Below are 19,037 nucleotides of genomic sequence, written 5' to 3'. Positions count from 1 at the left end.
AACGTACAAGAAAGCTGATAAAAGTGAAATAAATCTAAAGTCCTGCAGCTGATTCCCTCCCTAAACATTTCGCTTCATATTTACGCAGAATAAAGGACAATTCTGACCTTCTGTCACGTTGAAAGGTGGGTTTAACTCATCCACCGGGCTCTGCCTACACTTATTTTACCGCTCAGTGAGTCTAAAATAAAGTTACGACGGATATTTTTTGCAGCGTGTCTCGCTCGCTCACCGCCCCTCCCTCCGTGCACTTCACCCCCCCCCCTACCTCGCCTAGCCTCGGGTCCCGGTGATTGGCTCACCTTTCATGTCCGTCAAAGCCTCTGTGGGCGGGACTCAAACAATCCACTCGTGTTCCCTGCGCTGTGGATTGTGCGCCACAGCAGAGCGAGACCGGGGCAGACAGTAGTACGGCAGCGGCAGCATCCACACTGTTTACCGGCGGACGCCTGCTCTCAGTGCCCGAGCTCCACTGCTGGCTGCGCGCAGGAGTCCCGTCTAACTGAGCCGCTACCTCAGCGCCGGTGCATCCCCGAAATCATCCACAATACTGTTTTTTGAGGGATTTTTTTTGTTTCTTTTGCTGTTTTTTTTAAGAAAAGAAAAAAAAAAGCATCACAGTCTACGGGGTCGCGAAGTCGTTGGTGTTTAACCCCCCCTTTTTTCCGTCAGAGAGACGCACAAAAGACGCGCTACACCAAGTCCACCTGGATAGCTGACGAAGCCGTCCGGTCCGGTTCGAAGGTCCAGCTGGGGGGGAGAAACACGGCGAGGAGAAGTTAGCGCGCGGAAGGCAAGAAGCGAAGACAAGAGGAGGACGACAGGATGAATCTCAAGAGTAATTTGATTTTCACCCTCTACACTATTTATGGGATTCTTCTCAAAGGTGAGCCCGGGACGAGTGCGTGCGTACGTGCGCGTTGCATTCGTGTTTGTGCACTGTACATATGTGTGTGTACGTGTGTGTGTGTGTGTGTGTTGTTTACGCGCGTGTTGCAGGCCAGCGGCAGGGCAGGGTGAAGAGGCAGAACGCACAGAAAGGTGCGGGGCTCTCACTCTCGCAGGGTTCGTCATCCTCCTCGCGCGTACGTGCGTTTTTCCCGGCTCGTACGTGCGTTGAATGTGCGCGCGGTCGTGCGCGATGTGGGGTAGTTCGAGGAGAGAGAGTGAGAGAGAGAGAGAGAGAGAGAGAGAGTGAGATAGAGGGAGGAAGAGAGAGAGAGCTTGTCTTGGATGTTAATGTTCAGGAATGAGGGGAATCCTATTCTCATAATTGCGTGCTCGGGACGCGACCTCGGCACCGCGCAGACCGGTGCGCCTGCAACCCACAGCCTCGTGCCAGTGGGTGGCAATCGGAAAAAAAAACAACAAAAAAACAAAAAAAACCAACCACCACCAACAACAAAACAAGCAAACAAACAATAAAAGAGCCCGCGAGGAAGACACACCTCACCGGGGTAGAAACAGACCCCGCTGGTTGTTTTTGTCTTGCAGCGCTTGGATGAGTCACGGAGGCACCGGCGGCGCTTTTACGCACCGGACTGCGCGGTGCTGCTGATGGCAGCAGCTTCTCAGAGGAGCGTTCGGACTCCACACTGATTGCATTGTTTCCCCGTCATGAATCTGACTTACGTTGCTTGTGCACAGGTGGGGTGTCTGTGGCTCCAGTGCACTACTGTCTGTGAAGTTTTTATTTATTTATTTATTTATTTTTTACACAAGGCTAATAACTTCAGTAAACGGACTGAAGGCGCAGGGCCTGATTGGGATGGTCAGCTGCCCCCCGCATGCAATAATATTAAGGCCCATCCTCCCTTCCTTTTAGGTTTACATGGTTGAGAAATCAGTTTGGGTTGAACACATCTAAATGTTATCCGGATCTGGAGATTATTTGCTGATAATTACAGGACAGCACAGCTCTCAGCAGTGTTTATCACCTGCCACAGGAGGACCACAGCAGTAAACATGCCAGGAAGGTGACATCAGGGGGGTCAAGGTCACAGCGGATGGAGTGTAAGACGGGGTCGGCGTGCTTTCAGCAGCGCACTGTAACGGAACCAGACGAGATAAATAACTTATAAACTGGAATGGAAATGAAGCTTTTTGCCCAACTTTTAGAGATGAGAAGGCTCTTATGTGAGGGAAGTGAAAGTGAATTCTGGGAAATGCAAGAATTATTGATTTTTTTTCTTTCTTTTTTTTTTACCTCAAGCTGGAATTTGTGCATTCACCAGCCTCTCAGTTTTGAGGATGCACGCCACACTTTCAGCTGTTTCAGAATCTTTTTTTTTTTTCTTTTCTTCTCCATCTAAGTCGCTTGAGCACAACCCAGTGGTGTTTTCTGTGGTCATTTTTTTTTTCAGTACTTCTTAAAACACAAGATCCAAAAGGAATCTAAACAAACCAAAAAAATCCACCATTTGTGCGAGAGGTTAAAGAGCAAGGGCTGGTCTGCGTTTGTGCGTGTGTGTTGGGGGGGCGATGGGGGTGGCACGTACTGAGCATCAGGTCAGCATCAAAAATCCACCTTGTCCCTCTTGAATGGTATCAAGGTTTACTGGAGGGTCGACGAATGTGTGAACACGAGAGCCTTGACTTTAAACCGCCGTTTTCCACGAGGGAAGATGAGAAATCCAACATGAGAGATCGTTTGTGCTCGATTCCCTTGATCATTTGTTGTTGTCTCTTTGAAGTGTGTGTGTGTGTGTGTGTGTGTGTGTGTGCGCTTGTGCGAGTGTGTGCATACAGGAGAGAGGGAGAGAGGGAGCAGTCCTTTCCTTAATAACCAGACATGATTAAGTCCATTCTTGACTTAATGAATTGGTATGTAATGAGGTATCTGAGGGTATCTGGTGTATCTGACAGCCTCGCCGCTGCAGCATTCACCGACGTTCGCCGAGCCTTTTCTTTTACTCTTTTATTCTCCTGAGGGCGGTACACTCATTATGAGACTGCCTGTGCGTGCGTGTGTGTGTGTGTGTGTGTGTGTGTGTGTGTGTGTGTGCGCGCGCGTGCAGGGGCATGTGTGTGTGTGTGTTTGCATATATCTTTGCAAAATGCGCGCTCTGTTTGTATAGCTTATGTTTGAAGAGGCCTAAGCAAGGACATTATCATACCGAGTGTGTGCTCCAGATCGGGCTCATTTCATCCTCACACACACACACACACACACACACACACACACACATACACACACAGATGCATGCACACACACACACCACCGTCAGCCTCTTTCTCTCACTTCCTCTGCCTCCCTAACCCTGAAGAGGATAATGCTAGGCTGCTTGATTTTCAACAGTCATCTCCCGGCGCAAGACCTGTTATTGTATAGGTCCCACACAGCGGGGCAGGTCAGCCTCCTCCTGAATGGAGTCCGTCTCGCCGACGCCGCGATCCGTGCGCTCTGTATATTGACAGCTGTTTTCAGCCCCTCTGGGCCGCCGCCAGCTGGCACCAAGACGCCCCGTAGACGCTTGCGTCTCTGTCACCGGCGAGACCTGCGCCGGTATATGGTGCGAGCGTGAAGTGCTGTGATGGAGGTTGTTGTTTACCAACAGCCCGGGTTGTTAACATATTATCCAGTGTGTCTCATGCGCCCGTGCCGGAGCCAGAGAAAACAGCCTGTTATGCAAATGGGGCCTCTTACGTAAGGGCTCGGGGCTGAGCGGCAGGCGAGGGAGGGAGGGATGGGTGGGTGGGTTGGGGGGGGTAGATGGAGGCAGAAAGAGAGAGAGAGCGACAGAGGAGAAGAGGGAGATGTTTTCCGAGAAGAGAGGAGTTGATGTAAGAGTAATGTGGGAGGAGAGGTGTGTGGAGGAGGAGGAGGAGGGGGGAATGTGCAAATCTCCGCCACTGAAGTGCGCGATACGGGTTTGTTGTTTGGCTGTTTGGATGCCTGTTTATCTCCGCCGCGCCGTCTTGCTTTCCTGTCGCTCTCTCTCTCTCTCTCTCTCTCTCTCTCTCTCTCCCTCGCCTTGCCCGGTAGTCCTCTCTGTTCTGAACTCTGATCTCGCCAGCCTAAATACAAACCCCCCGCCGAGGGATGTGTTTATCCCCGCAGCGAGTCTAAGCCGCCCGAAAAAGGCTGACCCTCCGTCCCTCTGTACTTCCGTCCATTCCTCCCTCGCCTCATCCTCCCATCCTGGTGTGGAGCTTTGTACCAACAGCAGCGTGGGAAAGCTTCTGATAACAAGCGGCCTTGTGTGTGTGTGTGTCTGTGTGTGTTTGCGGAGCCACTGATTACACAGGAGAAACAAGATGTTCTCTCTTTCTTGCTCGCTTGCACCCCCCCCTCCTCTCTTCTGCCTCTGTGTGTTTGCGAGCGTGTTCATTTTCACGGCCACGCTTTGACGGGCCGAGCGGGGCGACTCGCTCTGCGCCTCATGCGGATGCCGTGGAGCTTTTTTTGGTGCTGAGAATCCTCAGTAGAGCAGCGCTGGGCTCAAAGTGCATCATACACACACACACACACACACACACACACACACACACGGAGCTCCACTGTGGATTCACGGCTGCTCTGCCAAGGGATTTCCCATGATCAAAGCCAGTCTTTTGTTAGTCCAGGTGTTAAAAAAAAAAAAGTTGAAACAGAAAGGAGGAGGAGGAGGCCTGGAGGGGAGCGTGGCAGGTTTTGGAGCTTACGTGCTTCTTCATGGCAGAGCAGAAATGTGCCTCCAGAATAAAAAAAAAACAAAAAACCTGCCACCTGTTCCAACTCCGTCTCGCACCAGTAGGCCAGTGCATCTATGGAGTTAAACAGGGAAGCTCTCTCACGTTGTGTTTAGACACAGGGATACAACGATTGTTCAAAAATATGGAACCTAGCAAGAGTCAATGGAGGATTCAGAGAATTTGAAGCTTGTCCTACAACTTGGCAGAGCGGCGAGCGTCCTTGTATTACAACGCCCTCGGAAAGAAAGCTGAGCGCGATTTCACCAGGCGAATACCCGTCTTCGAAACACGAATGAGTGAATGACTGAACGGATCTCTCAAGAGCTGGTAATCAAATATTATGGGCCTGTGTTTTATTTGTCATATAGGCAACCTCAGGAAACATCTGGCACATCTGAGCCCTCTGTTGTGAATTACTGTCATGGGCTCACGTCCTCAAAATGTCCTCAAAAGCTACAGATTCAGCAAGAGGCAACATTCAGCCGAATCTTTCGTCGGGAATGCTTCAAGAGTTTGCCTAAAATTAACGCTGAGCCTTGCGGTGTTGCTTTAATTGTCCGTCTCAATGCATGCAGGCACACGCCTCTCTGTTGATCTCTCAGCTTTATCTCGCCTATCCTCGACATCGGCGGCAAGTTTTATAGTTACATAGCAACGGGGTTCCTGTGTCTTCAGAGAATATGACCTCGCCGGATTTCAGCTGCTGAGATTTCGTAACTTGCGGGGTTTCCGGCACACACGCGCACACATACACACACATCCCCTGAGCGCTGATACAGTCATTCAGTTTGCTGAGTTCTGCAGCATACTGTAGGGCATTACTGATCCTGGCACGAATCTCCCGAAAATAGAATAAATACTCCGGAGTAATTGGCTGCGGGTTGGAAATGACGCACCGCCGCGGTTGACTGTGTTAATAACTGCACATTTGAAGCATACAAATCGAAATTATAAATAAATAAATAAATAAAAAATCTATAATTATCTAGTCAGGCTTAAATTCAAGAGCGAGTTGTATTCATAAGATAGTTTAATTCTAATGGATGGCATATCACTTTTCACCAAAGTGCTAGGTGTTATCTAATAGAATCACATGTTTGGGGGGGGGGGGATGCCGTGTACTAATGACTTCCCGGCTTTCCAAATGCAGAGAATGTCGTTTCTTTCTAATCCACAAATAAACACTTCTGCAGATAATCAAAGGCGGAATAAATGTACATGTTTTATTTCGGTACCAAGGCCGTGTTTCACATTTCTTAGGCAGTGTGTAATTTAAAGCCCACCCAGAGCAAGAGAAGGGAGAGATCAAATGAGGCCCCCCCGTGGAGAACGGTGAGACAGGAGCCCACAGGTGGATTCAGCTGCGGCGGCAGACAACGGGCCTGCACCCTAAATAGACCTCCCAGTAGGTGCGCGGCGTTGTGCAAGCTCACCATATCGGCTGATGGGGCTTTTTCATCAAAGTGAGCATGTAGCTATTTATGTGCACAAGCCAGGATGTGAAATAATGCGCTGGTATTTATGGAGCGCATCAAACAGCAAGTTGGAAGTGAATGCCGTTCGTTTGTGCTCTTGGTCAGCAGTGTTTGCATCGATTTGATATGATGCCTCCTTCTCATCAGAAAAAACTTCCTGATTGACAGGCAAACTCCTGCGATGTTCGCCTCCTTTTGTTTGAGTCAGACTTTGGCAATCGACACGCTGCAAAATTAAACCCCGAGCACACGGCGCGCCGACGCGAGGGGGGGGAAGACAGACTGCGTTGTTGGTTTCCGAGAGTGTCGGCCTGTGTGTACACGTCCCTGCATATGTGATGTCTGTATTAGCATTGAATTCCAAAGGATTAGCGAGTGGCTAATCTGAGGCTCCAGTCTTTGACAAGCCATGTGTCACTAATCTCAAACACTCCGGAATAAAGAGACACAAACACAATCACCTTTTTTTGGATTAAAACTCTCCATGCAGACGGGAGGGGAGGGGAGAGGGGTGGGGGTTCTAATCTTTCACCCAAAACCAGGGAGAGGCAAACGAAGTTCAGACTGAGGAAAAATGTGAAATTAAAAGCAAAACCTGAGATAATGAAGTTATTTTGTGCCCTCTCTCACTCTCTGTCTCTTCCACACACACTCGCGACTAAGCATACAAATGAAGTGTGTCAGTTTCAAGCGCGTGCTCACGGCTGAACCCGAAAGGTGCTCCAACAAGTTCACGTATTGTCCCCCCTCTCTTAACAATCCCTTAGCCAAGATAATGTTCTTTCTCATGTTATGTGCCCTTTCATCTGACAGCTCCCTTTCATGCGATTCCCCCCGAGGGCCGGAGTCCGGAGACTTGGTAGTACACGTTACAGTAATCATTTTCTTCAACGGCGATAAAGATACGGACAGCCGTGACTCTGCCTACTCCTTCAGCTCCCCTGCAACTCCGATATTGTTCTGGGACTCTGTGTCTGTTCCTGACAGAAACGAAATCAGCCAACGCAAAGCAAGCCCATATTGTGTTCAGAAAAACAGTCTCACACGCGGAGCCATGTTGTGTGTGTGTGCACATCGCAAAAAACATACACCCTCGTGCAGTGTATACACATGCAGGCCGAAATAAAACAGTGGTGTTGAGGCACAGCGTCGAGAACACAGCAGGCTAATGTTCTTATTTTTTTTTCTGGAGGGCTACATTTTGCTGGACTAGACGCGGGATGAAGCTCAGAAATTGTTTGTGCATTGTTTTTATGACCCAGATTCGGAGAGAACTTTCCTGTCTACATACACGGGCGTATTTTTTTATTTATTTATTTTTTCTCAGTCAAATCGGGGTTGACAGGAAGAGTGAATTCCCAGGGAACGTGTTAAAAAAGGTTGGAGGTAGAGCGAAAAGCAGAACGGGGGAAAGCGAGAGAGGAGAGAGGAAAGAGAGAGACGTGCAGCTGCTATATCCAGGCCCTCCTTTGGGTTGAGATGGGAACAACTAATCGAAATATTATTGAAATTGTAACGTGGCCAAGTGACGAGATCCAAATAGCAGGAGCATCGGTTGCTTTTACATGGGTGTAATGCGTGACAGAACAGGATTACAGGGAAAGTGCTGTAGTGCTGCAAACATGCCCCGGCCTACAAATGTCAAGATGTAAGAGAGCGCGTTTGTTTGGTGCAGACGAGAACGTTCTTCAAGTCCCTGATCGAGTCTGAGAGAGGAGCAACTGAGCATGATCGACACGAAACCCGGCAGGCGTTGTCTTTTTTACTTCCAAACCCAACCCCAAACCAGTTTTAACCTGGTCAAATCCCCATTCAGACGAGGGACGGGTACTGAACTTTGATGCTTCAATGGGGCCGACTTGATTTCCTCGATACGACTATTGAAAAATGTCATGTCATTTTGATACCAAATTTGAAAACTTTTGATAATCTAATCAGTGTCAGTGAGCCAGTGAGCACGCAACATGCTTGTCGTGCCAAGATCTAATAGCGCTGGTGATCAGCTGCCAGAGATGGGAGTTCACCACACTGTGGTTGATTTCTTTTGGTGTCGTCAAACTGCTTTGAGCCTGTAAAAATGTCCGGGACCTGGAAAATCAAACTAAATATCTTTACCGTAACACATGAATGTGTTCATGAGATTGGTTTTGAAAAAGCAACATTCAGGGACCAGCATCAGAGTCGAGGCAGGGTACGATATCCCGACCCTGGTTCACACGAGACGAGCTGAAACATGCAAGTGTGTCGGTCTGCAAAGTTCTAAAAAAAAAAAAAAAAAAGACACACCAGTGTGCCACCAGGCGAGGCGAGGCGGTGAAGTTGTCAGTCGGAGCAGTACATTTAAACGGTAAGGTCAGGCAAATGCTACCGTGGTTACAGTTCGCCTGCTTAACCTGATTACAGAGATTGACAGTGTGGGTTACCATGTGAGGGCATTTTTCTACGAGCATATGGGAAAAAAAAAAATGTATATATACACATGGCCTGTTTTGTATTGAGGACCTGACTGACCCCAACCCGAACCGTGGGCATCGTTTCTAATTATTTTTTCCTCTCCTCTACAAATACAGTGACTGTATCTGAAGGCTGAGGTCAAATCCAGTCAGTCGGCTCATAAACGGGAAATGAGCGCACATCCAGATAAAATCCCACCGGCGCTCCTGCAGTCAGCGCTCATATTTTTCTAAACATCGCCGGTATTCCATCAACTAATCCGTAAAATGAGTTCCGTCCCTCTTTTGATTTTCCCCCTGATGGCTAGCAGACATTTAATGCCCATACTACTCGCACTGTAACTAACTGCAATCCATTTTTCATCATTATAAAGACAATATAGTGCGGTAACATTTCGTCTGGCAAATTGTTACAGACCAGGCATTTGTATTTACAGCGGCGGTGCGACACCCAGTAACTGCGGGACAATTGCACATAAATGCCAATTTCTACGACATGTTTATTCGATTGTTACGGTTATTCAACATTGTGCAAAAAAAAACTGATTTCTTAATTGTTTAACTTGGTCTTATAGCTTCAAACACATTGTGGAGTGATGTCACGATACTAATTGAAAAGCAGGATTTACTGCATCCACAAATACACGTCCGTGCTCTTGTTTTTAGCATCGCTGTCTCAAAGGAAGCCTGGAAGTAGCTAAAGCTAATTGAAATATAATTCCCCAAAGACACATGTTCATGTTAATTGACTTTCTGTGTGTGTGTGGGTGTGTTTGCACTTGAGTGTGTATGTTTTTGTATTCATATTATCGCCGGAAGTCTCTTTCTAGTCCCTTGTCTAATCATCAGCTCGAGGCCCCCCCTCCCCACGTCTTAATTTGGTGGTAGAAAGCTATTAGACGCCGTTTCTGTGCGCTTACAATGCAGCCAAATCACGCAGTTAGAATCCGTTCTGATGCTGTCTTAAACTCAGCATGAACCGGTCCTTCCACTGTGATCAGTGCACGGCATAAATTAAAGTGGCGTTGTGTTCACTTCGTATGCTTCAGATTGTCGTTTATGTGCAGAACAATAGCGCTTTAGATGGGGGGGGGTGGGAATCATTAAAAGACTGTGTGTGTGTGTGTGTGTGTGTGTGTGTGTGTGTGCGAAACTAGAGATATATTTAAAGCCTGTAATTAACTGATTACTTTTTTCAGAGCTGAAGGTGTGAAATTTCATCCGACTGAAAATGTTTCACACCCATGCTCCTGTTAACAGACACACATACACCCCCACAAACACACACATAGAATACAACCATTAGCATTAAAAACATATTTCACAAACTAAAAAGCTTGTTTTTAAGATTGCAGCCGTGATAACAGAGAGGACTGGTACTTTTTGGTGTTTTCTTTTGCTCAAAAGACGGCAAAAAAAAAAAAAAAACAACAATTACCTGACCAAACCAGTAAACACTTTCGGCCGGTGGTTGGTGCGTTGCCGGTTGGTTTTAGAACAGCAAAGAAGAACATGTGTATTACAGCTAAACAGAACCAGGGCTCCAGACCATTTAGTTGCATTTTGCGACCTGTCATGGGTACGGCATTCATCGATCAGTAGAAGTGGTCCTCTTAAATTTTGGTGCTCCTAAGATTTTCAGGAATTTGTGCTTCAAGTGGGAAAAAAAGTTAGTCTGGAAACCCTGATGACAGCAAAATATGTCTCTGAAAACATTTTAAAAAGCAATGAAGTCACCGAATGTTGACTGATATTGGATCAGCTGCGTCGTCCTAGAGTTCGATCTGAGTTTGGTGGGAAGCCCCACCCTCGATCTGAGAGACAGCGCGGGGCGGGTCACTCTCTCGATTCGGCTTCTGTACTCTTCGTGCCTGTGGGAGGGTTAGGGTTACAGTCTGTTGTTCCAGGCGACCTCGAGGGGAAAGTCTGCCGTTGTTTATTTGTGCGTACTCCCCACATTGTGATGACAAAAATCAGCTTGAAGTCTCCTTCTGAACATGTTTACACCGTGTACAACACGGGACCCTTTCCCCCTCAGTGTTCACTCTGCTCTATGATGTCTCCCATCCAGTCGTCTTTATCCCCTCTACCCGTATGGATCTCGCTCCTAATTCCAAAATCCTATATTGGTTCTAAGTTTGGAGTCGGGTCGCCTCTCTGTGTAGAGATTGCTGCAGGCCTGTTGTCGAGGGGAGGGAAGATGGAGTCAAGTGAGACAATTTATAACAGTTAAAAACCAAATGAACTGAGACCCTTGGCTTGGGTGAACGAGCGGCAGCATACATAATGCGCCTTAGGGATTTCTTCTCCACACTCATTGTGCCGTGCGCAGTGTGTTTGTGTGCGCGCGCGTCTGTGTGTGTGTGTGTGTGTGTGTGTGTGCCCAAGCTAGCAAGCACATAGGACACAGAAACACACAGCCCCTCTCCGCCATCTGTCTCTGTTTGCCACATTGCAAATCCATTATATGCTACACAACATTATTCCCCCCCCCCCCATCCTAAGTGGCACACACCCCTGAGCTTACTTCCACTATCCTCCTCAGTGGAACGGTGACAATTTGCCACCGCGCACACACACACACACACACACACACACATCTTTGTTAAGGATGCCGTGGCATGTTTCCAGCTGGATTCTAATACATATTTTCATGCTCCATTTGCATGTTTTTGTAAGTTGGTGTTTAGTGCTGTCGCTTTTGAGATTTTACAAGCCTTGTTTCGCTTGTTCCTGTTGCTTCACGGGGGTATTTGTGTGATAAGATATGGTCGGGTTCTGCGCTGGTCCGACACTGGACTTTCATAATCCTCCTCCGGAATTATTAATTCTTGTGTTCTGGCAGACAGATTTAACACGCGCGCACACACACACACGCTGCATGACTCTGGGTGAGGCTTGGCTCAGTAGTTTTATAGCTAACTCATCTCCAGTTCTAATCAAAACGCTTCCCCAGCCCCGAACCTCCCGCTGAGGAAACAAAGAAGTTATTATGTTTTTAAATGGTCTCCAATTACGGGTAATTTCACCGCCTATCTTAAAGCTATTTGCCTTTCTCTCACTTTGCTCCAGTTGGGTAGAACAAGCATTGTGCTCTGCAAAAAATAACAACGAGCAAGACAAGTTAGACATGCGGCAGATGCGCTCTTTTTTTTTTTTTTTTTAGGAATCCAGAACGGTCCGCCTTCCCTTCCCTTGCACTCCCTCTCTGTCTCTCCTCATCTCTTATCATTAGAAATGGGGAAACACAGTTAACTCAATTCCTCCTTTATCTTCCTCATTAGTGTTTGTCTCACAGTGCACTCAATTACTCAGTCCATCACTCCCCTATACCCACAAGTCAAAAGCCTCCGCTGGCAGGAGTGAGTCGGAATTCTCATGAATCCAGTCAGTCTCATTAGCGAGCTGCGCATTTTATGTGCTTTACATAAACATTTCCAACCCGCAGCGCTGCTCGTCGACAGCGCAGCCCCTTCAGCTGGCGGCGTCGGGAGTCGTGCTGCATTACACACCTCTGGCTTTTATTTGTAAAAATCTCAGTCTGACCCCCCGAAAGAACTTAGCACAGCTGGATCCATTCTGATGGATTGGATTTCATCCCTAACCTTGGCCGTACGTTCTGGCTTTTTGGCAGCAGTCATTTATTTTTAGACTGCATGACATTTCAATAATAGCAGCTACTTTTTTTTTCTTTTTTCCGCCGGAGAATCTGTCAACGTAATTGTTTTTTTTTTTTTTTTAAAACTGTTAATGCTTCCTGTTGCAAGTCACATCCTCCGCCCATTTTGTATCTGTCGTTGCAGATACTGACCTACGCGAAATGTGGAATATGAAGGTCAAGTGATTAAAACTGTGACTCAGGGAATAAAAGATGTTGGAGGTGTCTGTAAACAAGCATCCATTGCCATGAAAAACCCATTTATGCAGCTGAATTAAGCAACATAGATTTTTTCTGTCTTGATTTATGAGACACCCCAGGTTTTTTTTTTTGTTTTTTTTTTTTACAGTATGCCTTTCTGTATATTCCTCCTTCTCTCTGCCTCCTTATCTCCTTTTGCAAATTCATGCTATGGCAACCGGTCGTGGTGACGTTTTGCCAACATGCTAATGCTGCTGTATGTGTATCCAGTTCAAATGGACCAGCTGATGCTAATCTCCGCTAATCCTTTGAGAAGCACCCTCAGAGCGACATTATCATGCCACTCTGCTGCTAAGATGGATAGCGGAGGAGAGGCTACAACGGAGCGGCGAATGGAGATATCAGCGTGGCAAATATTAAATCGTAACAGCTGACACATGCAAATCCCCGCACCAGTGGTCACCTTCCGGCGCCACGCGGACGCACGCACGGAGCCGCGGCAGGCGCGAGCTATTACTGAAGAGATAGGCCCAAAATCTCCTGGCACCGCAGTCATAATGAGACAGTGTTAACCACAGTTGCACTGAGCTGGTAAATGGCAGCCTGCTCTCCAGGACTAAGCGCTGATCCTAAGCCCTTGTCATAATGCACCGGTCACCCTAATCCTGACCTTATTAAAAGTGAGCCTCTAACCAAAAAGGGAGCCAGCTTCGTCCCGTAGTCATTTTCCTTGATACAGCTGGTCGCAGTCTGGGCCTGTCTGCAGGGCGGTGACCTTCTCGGGACGTAATCCCTGAACCACCTTTCACCCGCATAGGCATTATGATCACGGAGCTGAGGTCACTGTGCTTTTTTTTTCTGATGCACTGTATGTGCTCTATGAAAAGTGCAGTGATTGAGGCGTTTCCGCGAGACATGGATCATTTCCATATTCATACACAATTGCAGGGAAGTGCGAACACAGAGAGCAGTGTCCTATTTCACATGGCAGCAAGACGTGATTCGACCATGATATGAAATAATAAGAAATTCCTCGTCAGCAGCAAATTTACACCGTTTAAACTTCATGCTCATATCCTCATGGGGAACATATAGTGATGACAGTGTGTTTCTTATCTGAGATCTTTAATGAAACGCTGTACTTTTGATATATTCTCCTGACATCAAGGTCTGTGCCGTAGCCTTGATGTCCTGTTACGCAGCCCTGCTTGTAGGTTGAAACGTAACTGAGCGCTTAAAGGTGTGCTATGTAGTCTTGGGGAAGAAATTGAAGAGGGACCCTCCTCGTTTTCACGACTGAACTCACTGAATAAACAGTTTACTTCTTTTCTAGTTTCAAACAGCGTTTTGGGGACCTTATTTTCCTCTGAGAAGAGCTTGTTTATTCAGTTATGGAAAAGGGAAATATTGCTGAGTTTGTATTATTAACCCTATTCATTCTGTAAATATTATAATTCAGACTTGGAATTTCCTCCCCAAAACTACATAGCTTGAACGCTGTTTTCTAGGGTTCGGCGGACGAACGGTGCCATCGTCCATCGATCAACTGCTCATCCTTGATCGTCGTATCGTGATTAAAGAAGGCTCCCAGCCAGAGAACACGATGAAGTGGCCTGTCCTCTCAGAGTTGCCGTGGGGTGAAGAGTTGCTGTTGTTCTGTAATATATGAGAAGAGGAAATGAAAAGAAGTGTTGCTGCTCAGTGCACTAGCATTACGTCTTCATGTCCTGTTTATTATTTTCTTATTAAACCAGCTCAGCTAAGCGAACCCAAGACACTCGTTTCAAATTTGTGGGCCATCCCTCCTGTGCTCCCCTGGTTGGGTCATGCTTGTTGGACTGGCTTCGTGTGCACTTCACGCACACTTTTTGGCTTCATAATGTCTCCGAAGAAACGTTCACGTGTAAGCGCTGACATTTTGACATGTATGCGTCCTCCGCAGTATGAAACAGAAGTATCGTTATGTGAAGGGAGAAACAAGCAAGAAGCAGCAGAGATTGCACCTGAATGTGCTTGTGAGGCAACTAAGTGGAGATTTATTTGCTAATTTGTATCAAATTAGGCCTTTTTAAAGTATGACGCTGTACCAAACAGAAGTGTTGCTTTAACTGCTCGTGGCGCTTTCATCCGCTTCCAGCTCGATTAGAATACTTCACAGCATAATCCCCGAAGTCTCAGCAAGTTCTACTGATATACAGCGGGTACTTGTCATTCAAAGGAGACCACCGCTGATGGAGGGGATAGCACGAGAGAGAGAAAGGTAGGAGGAAAATGGCGAGAGAACAGACAACGGCAGCAGGAGAAGACGAGCCACGCGAAGGTGATCGGCGTGTTCGTGCGGGCGGCTGCGATCCTGAGTGACGCGCTATGGGCCACCGCCGCACCAGCGCCTGCTCAAAGTCCCGGTGTGATAAGATGAGACGAGACGGGGCGACATCGTGCGTGTGTCATACATGGGCTTGGGGGGGGGGGAATTAGAGGGGGATGTGGGGGGGTGGGGGGGTAGCACGGCGGCATTGCTATAACGCATCTGCTCCCTGACTATATACAGGCAGGAATTTGGAGCAGAGGCAGATTAACCAGGAGAATCTGAACAACAATGACAAAAAAAAATATGAGAGACAGTTCAGTGGAAAAAAAATAAATACGCGAGCCAGCGTGAGATATTCAGGAAATGAGCCCTGACGCAGCTTCAGTCTTGCGCTCAAACGCCTAAACACTGTCTCACGAATCCAAATATGAAGGTTTGAACTGTTTATTATGGATGTAGACAACAATCAAAGAGCTAAACAGTAGGAGCATAGAGGTGATGGTGTATAAATATATGGTCCATTGCAAGAAGCGTGAGATGTGCATGCACTAAAAAAGTGGTTTGCATGTTTTTTTCCCAGTTCCTTTCTCTTTTCTGCCTGTCCTTCCGCTCCCTCTCCTCTCTGTCTGGCTGCCTTATTTCTCTCCTGCCCTCGACACCTCGCGCTCCGGCGTCACCCAGGGCTTTCATCTTGGCAGGGTGCTCCCTTTATGAGAATACTCCAATTGGCAGACAAGCGCCCTTGTCAGACACCATTCATTGCACTTGCATAGATATGAAAAGTGTTTTAACAAGCACCGCTGAGTTTTTTCTTTTTCTTTTTTTTTTTTTGCCGTGCAGCCCCCGAAAAACCACATACCAATGGCGATGCGGATCCTGTGACCAAATTAAAGAGGCAGGGGGACAAAAAAAAAAAGTTTGGAGACAGTCACGTTGACGTCCTTGTCACACGTTAAAGTTTCGACTGCGGCAGCCTCAAGGTGGCGGGGTAAAGTTTGCTTGGCTGGTATCCGTGGAGAATTTAGACCTAGAAAAAGCAGCAGCGAAGTTAACTGAGTTGGATACTGCATCACAGTTTCCGAATTAGTGTTTTTTTCTTGCATTAAATGTGTTTGAATATATAATCGGGGCTGTCAAAACTTCCACTTAATATGCAGACACTAAGGAACTTGCTCTATAATTAGGTATGTTAATACTTAATGATTGTCCTTCCTGCATAGATTTGTGTCTGGAAGGCATTCCATAGATCAGAGTGAGAGAGCGAGCTGGGCAGCCATTTATCCGTCAGATGAATGGCTGTTATATGCAGCGTCTGGACAGAAACAAACCAACGGGAGTCGATGACATACCCTTGTAAAGTGAGAGTCTGGCTGTGAGGTCAGTTTGAGAGGTTTTTTTTTCTTTTCTCGATAGATCCATCGCTACTGTGAAGAATACAGATGGTTCCACTGTTGTTCAAATTGAAGGAGGTGTTTGGCCCGAGAGCAAGAAAAAAAAAAGTGAAGGAAGGAAAAATAGTCTGAAAACAAATCAGAGGGATGGATGACTGTGTCAGAAAATGCAATTTTCACTGGTTTAGCAATATTTCGGTCTTGTAGCAAATAAAAAGATCCAACAGAAACTCTGTAAGTTATGCAAAGCCAGCAGTATGGGGGGGTGACACGGTGGTGGAATGTCCCCCCCCCCCTCCCACACACACACACACACACACACACACACACTCCAGCTCGCCTGGTCAAATTGATTACTTCTATTTTTCCACCTGGTCTTTTTCATTTTTGCTGTTACAAATCCTAATAACATCCCTTTTGTTCCAGGTCCCCGAGTGTTTTTTTTTTCTTTCTCATTGACTGGAACAAATGTGCAACCAAAGAGTGTGTGAAGCTCAGTGCGGTGCTCGAATTTGATCATCGTCTCTGCGGATCAGCTGATCTGTCTTTAACCTGTCGCCAACGTTTGCCATGGGTCACTGAAAGCCTTCAGTGTTTTTTTTAATTTAAAGGGGTGAACTCTTTGCCTTGAAAGTTAATGGACATGGGTCATTGAAAGTATTGCTCATTGTTTCGCTCGAGTATAGAAATCGAAGTTCTCTTGATGCATTTTTTAAACAATCTCCGTTGTGTTTGTCCGCGTGTTTGTTTCCCACAGTTGCGTCATTGCTTAACGCTGTTGATGTTGACTGATGCATGTTTTGGAACCCAAGAAAGCTATTGTTCCAGTCAAAATAATCACTGTTAAACAATGTTTAGTCAGTAGCCCATGTGTCTCTGACCGCTTTATCCAATCAGGACGGAGAAGTCCTTAAAGACACGGTCATATCTGCTTTTGGAACATGCAGGTGAAGCTGCCAAGTGACAACCTGTCCAGCCAAACAGGCCAAGCGAACGAAAGAAAGGAGTCTGTGCACGTGTGGTGACGAGAGGGGGAGGGGACTGCGGGCTGCAAAAACCGGAAGTTAGCTTAAAACGACGACGGCGCTTGCAGCGGCTCGAAAGCCTGCTCGCTCCCTTGAGAGGAAATCTCAGTGTTTCAAAAGTAATTAACCTTGATCCGTGTCTCAAACTATGCCACGCTGGGTTCTTCACGTGAGGGAATTGGGCCTGGAAGGCCCTTGAATAGTCCTTGAATTTGATGTTCAAGAGTGTGGGAACCCTTTGTTATATGGGCCTACACTGTAAAAAAAAAAAACTCTTTTAACAGATCTAAATGTCATTAAAATAAATCTTTAACAAGATATTGTTTTTCCTTTGCTGTTCATGCCATGGTGCGTGCCGCTAATGCTAATCCCAGGGAGCCTCGACCCCAACATGAATTGCTCATCACCGACTGGCCGTTATTACTCCTCTTCTCCCACTTTGGAACAGTTGAGTCTTCAAAAAATATGAGACAAAAAATGGCACTCGACGGCTGTAAAGGTCTGCCTTATCAATATGTTGCCGCTGTTCTATTTTGGCCGTCCGCCTTCGGTCGAGGCACGTGAGTGGAATTTGGGGAAACTCTATCCCTACAGTAGCTCGATCTCCTGCAGTCGGCACCAGCGCAGAGAAACTAAATGGCTTAAAAGGAGGTGATGTCATCATAAGCGAGTGTTCTCTACACCCGTCGCGCAGTGATCTGAGCCACAAGGATACTGTCGCTGAAGTGCCAGCTTTATAGACCATGACATATCATTTCCTCTCCTCAGAACGATATGGGGAGTACTCTGTTTCCATCAGAATGCACCCAGGCCGGACTGATGAAACTGTTACACTAGCAGGCTTCGTTCTCTTCGTTTCACTCCCCGCGTCCTTTAACACTCTCTTCACTCTCTCTCTCTCTCTCTCTCTGTCTCTCTCTCTCTGGATGAGATGAGACTCGAGCTTCATATCAGCGCCACAGGGCAATTCAGTCGCACAAAGGTTACGGTGCATCCAAACGACGGTTAATATGCCGCGTCTGTCGGAGGGGCTCGGATTGTCTGACCTAGGCATGTCCGCGTCTCGACCTGCGTGGCGTTCAGTGCGTATGAGTGCCACTAATGAAGTCATGACATCAGCGGCGGTGAAGGAGACGTGGTTGTGACTTTTGGATGCAGCCTCTTCATGTGGATGACATACATTCAGGGGAGGGAAATGGGTTTGATCTGGAAAAAAAAAAAGGACCGCCCTGGCGATTGGTTGAGAGCAAGGTGTGGAGAAACCTCATCGGGTGAGAATAAATACATGTGAAATCAAAACTCCGCCGACAGAGTGGAAAATCCATAAATACCGTCTTTGTGATTGAACTTTCGCTAACCTCCTTCTGGCCTATAATGAAAATCTATCCATGGATAATCCCTTAAGCTTGAATCTAATTGAAATAAAATGCCACTTTTCTTCATTTTTTTTTTTTTTTTTTTTAGGAATCGAATTTCAAAGATGGAAAAAGGCTGCCGGTCCAGTCAATAAATCGTTTCAAACTGCCTGCTTGTGGTAACACAACAGTCACAAATCAAAATTGTACTCAAGTAAAAGTAGAGGAGTATCAACATCAAAAGGTATCTAAAGTACCGTGGAGTTGAGTCTGGTACTGGTCGAGCTAATTTGAGCTAATGTATGTGCTACATCGGCTGGGTAGCTTGTCAGTGTCACCCACAGGATTCAATACATTTCAGTCTATCATCATACATGATAATTGTACTATGTCATATTGTATTAAGCTGAATCCTGCAAAATAAAGTCAACAGAAAATACTCAAGCAGCATTGAGTAAATGTACTTGGTTGCTTTTCGCCAACTGGTATCGGTT

The 19,037-nt window shown here is 46.8% G+C and overlaps 1 protein-coding gene across 3 annotated transcripts in view; it reads left to right on the top strand.

Moving 5' to 3' along the window:
* Window positions 1-367: 367 nt before the first annotated feature.
* The window catches only part of cadm2a (cell adhesion molecule 2a), a 230,788-nt gene continuing 212,118 nt past the window's right edge, over window positions 368-19,037 (top strand). For 2 of the 3 annotated variants that reach the window (XM_037120375.1, XM_037120373.1), the window contains exon 1: window positions 369-886. In XM_037120375.1, coding sequence (XP_036976270.1) covers window positions 826-886 — 61 coding nt within the window. In that variant the 5' untranslated portion in view covers window positions 369-825. Of the gene's footprint in view, window positions 887-19,037 lie in introns of all 3 variants that reach the window. The other variant, XM_037120374.1, reaches the window with a different exon arrangement.

The sequence above is a fragment of the Acanthopagrus latus genome, chromosome 13 (assembly GCF_904848185.1).
Source record: "Acanthopagrus latus isolate v.2019 chromosome 13, fAcaLat1.1, whole genome shotgun sequence".
Taxonomy (NCBI): Eukaryota; Metazoa; Chordata; class Actinopteri; order Spariformes; family Sparidae; genus Acanthopagrus; species Acanthopagrus latus.
This window is presented reverse-complemented; position numbering and strand designations above follow the sequence as displayed.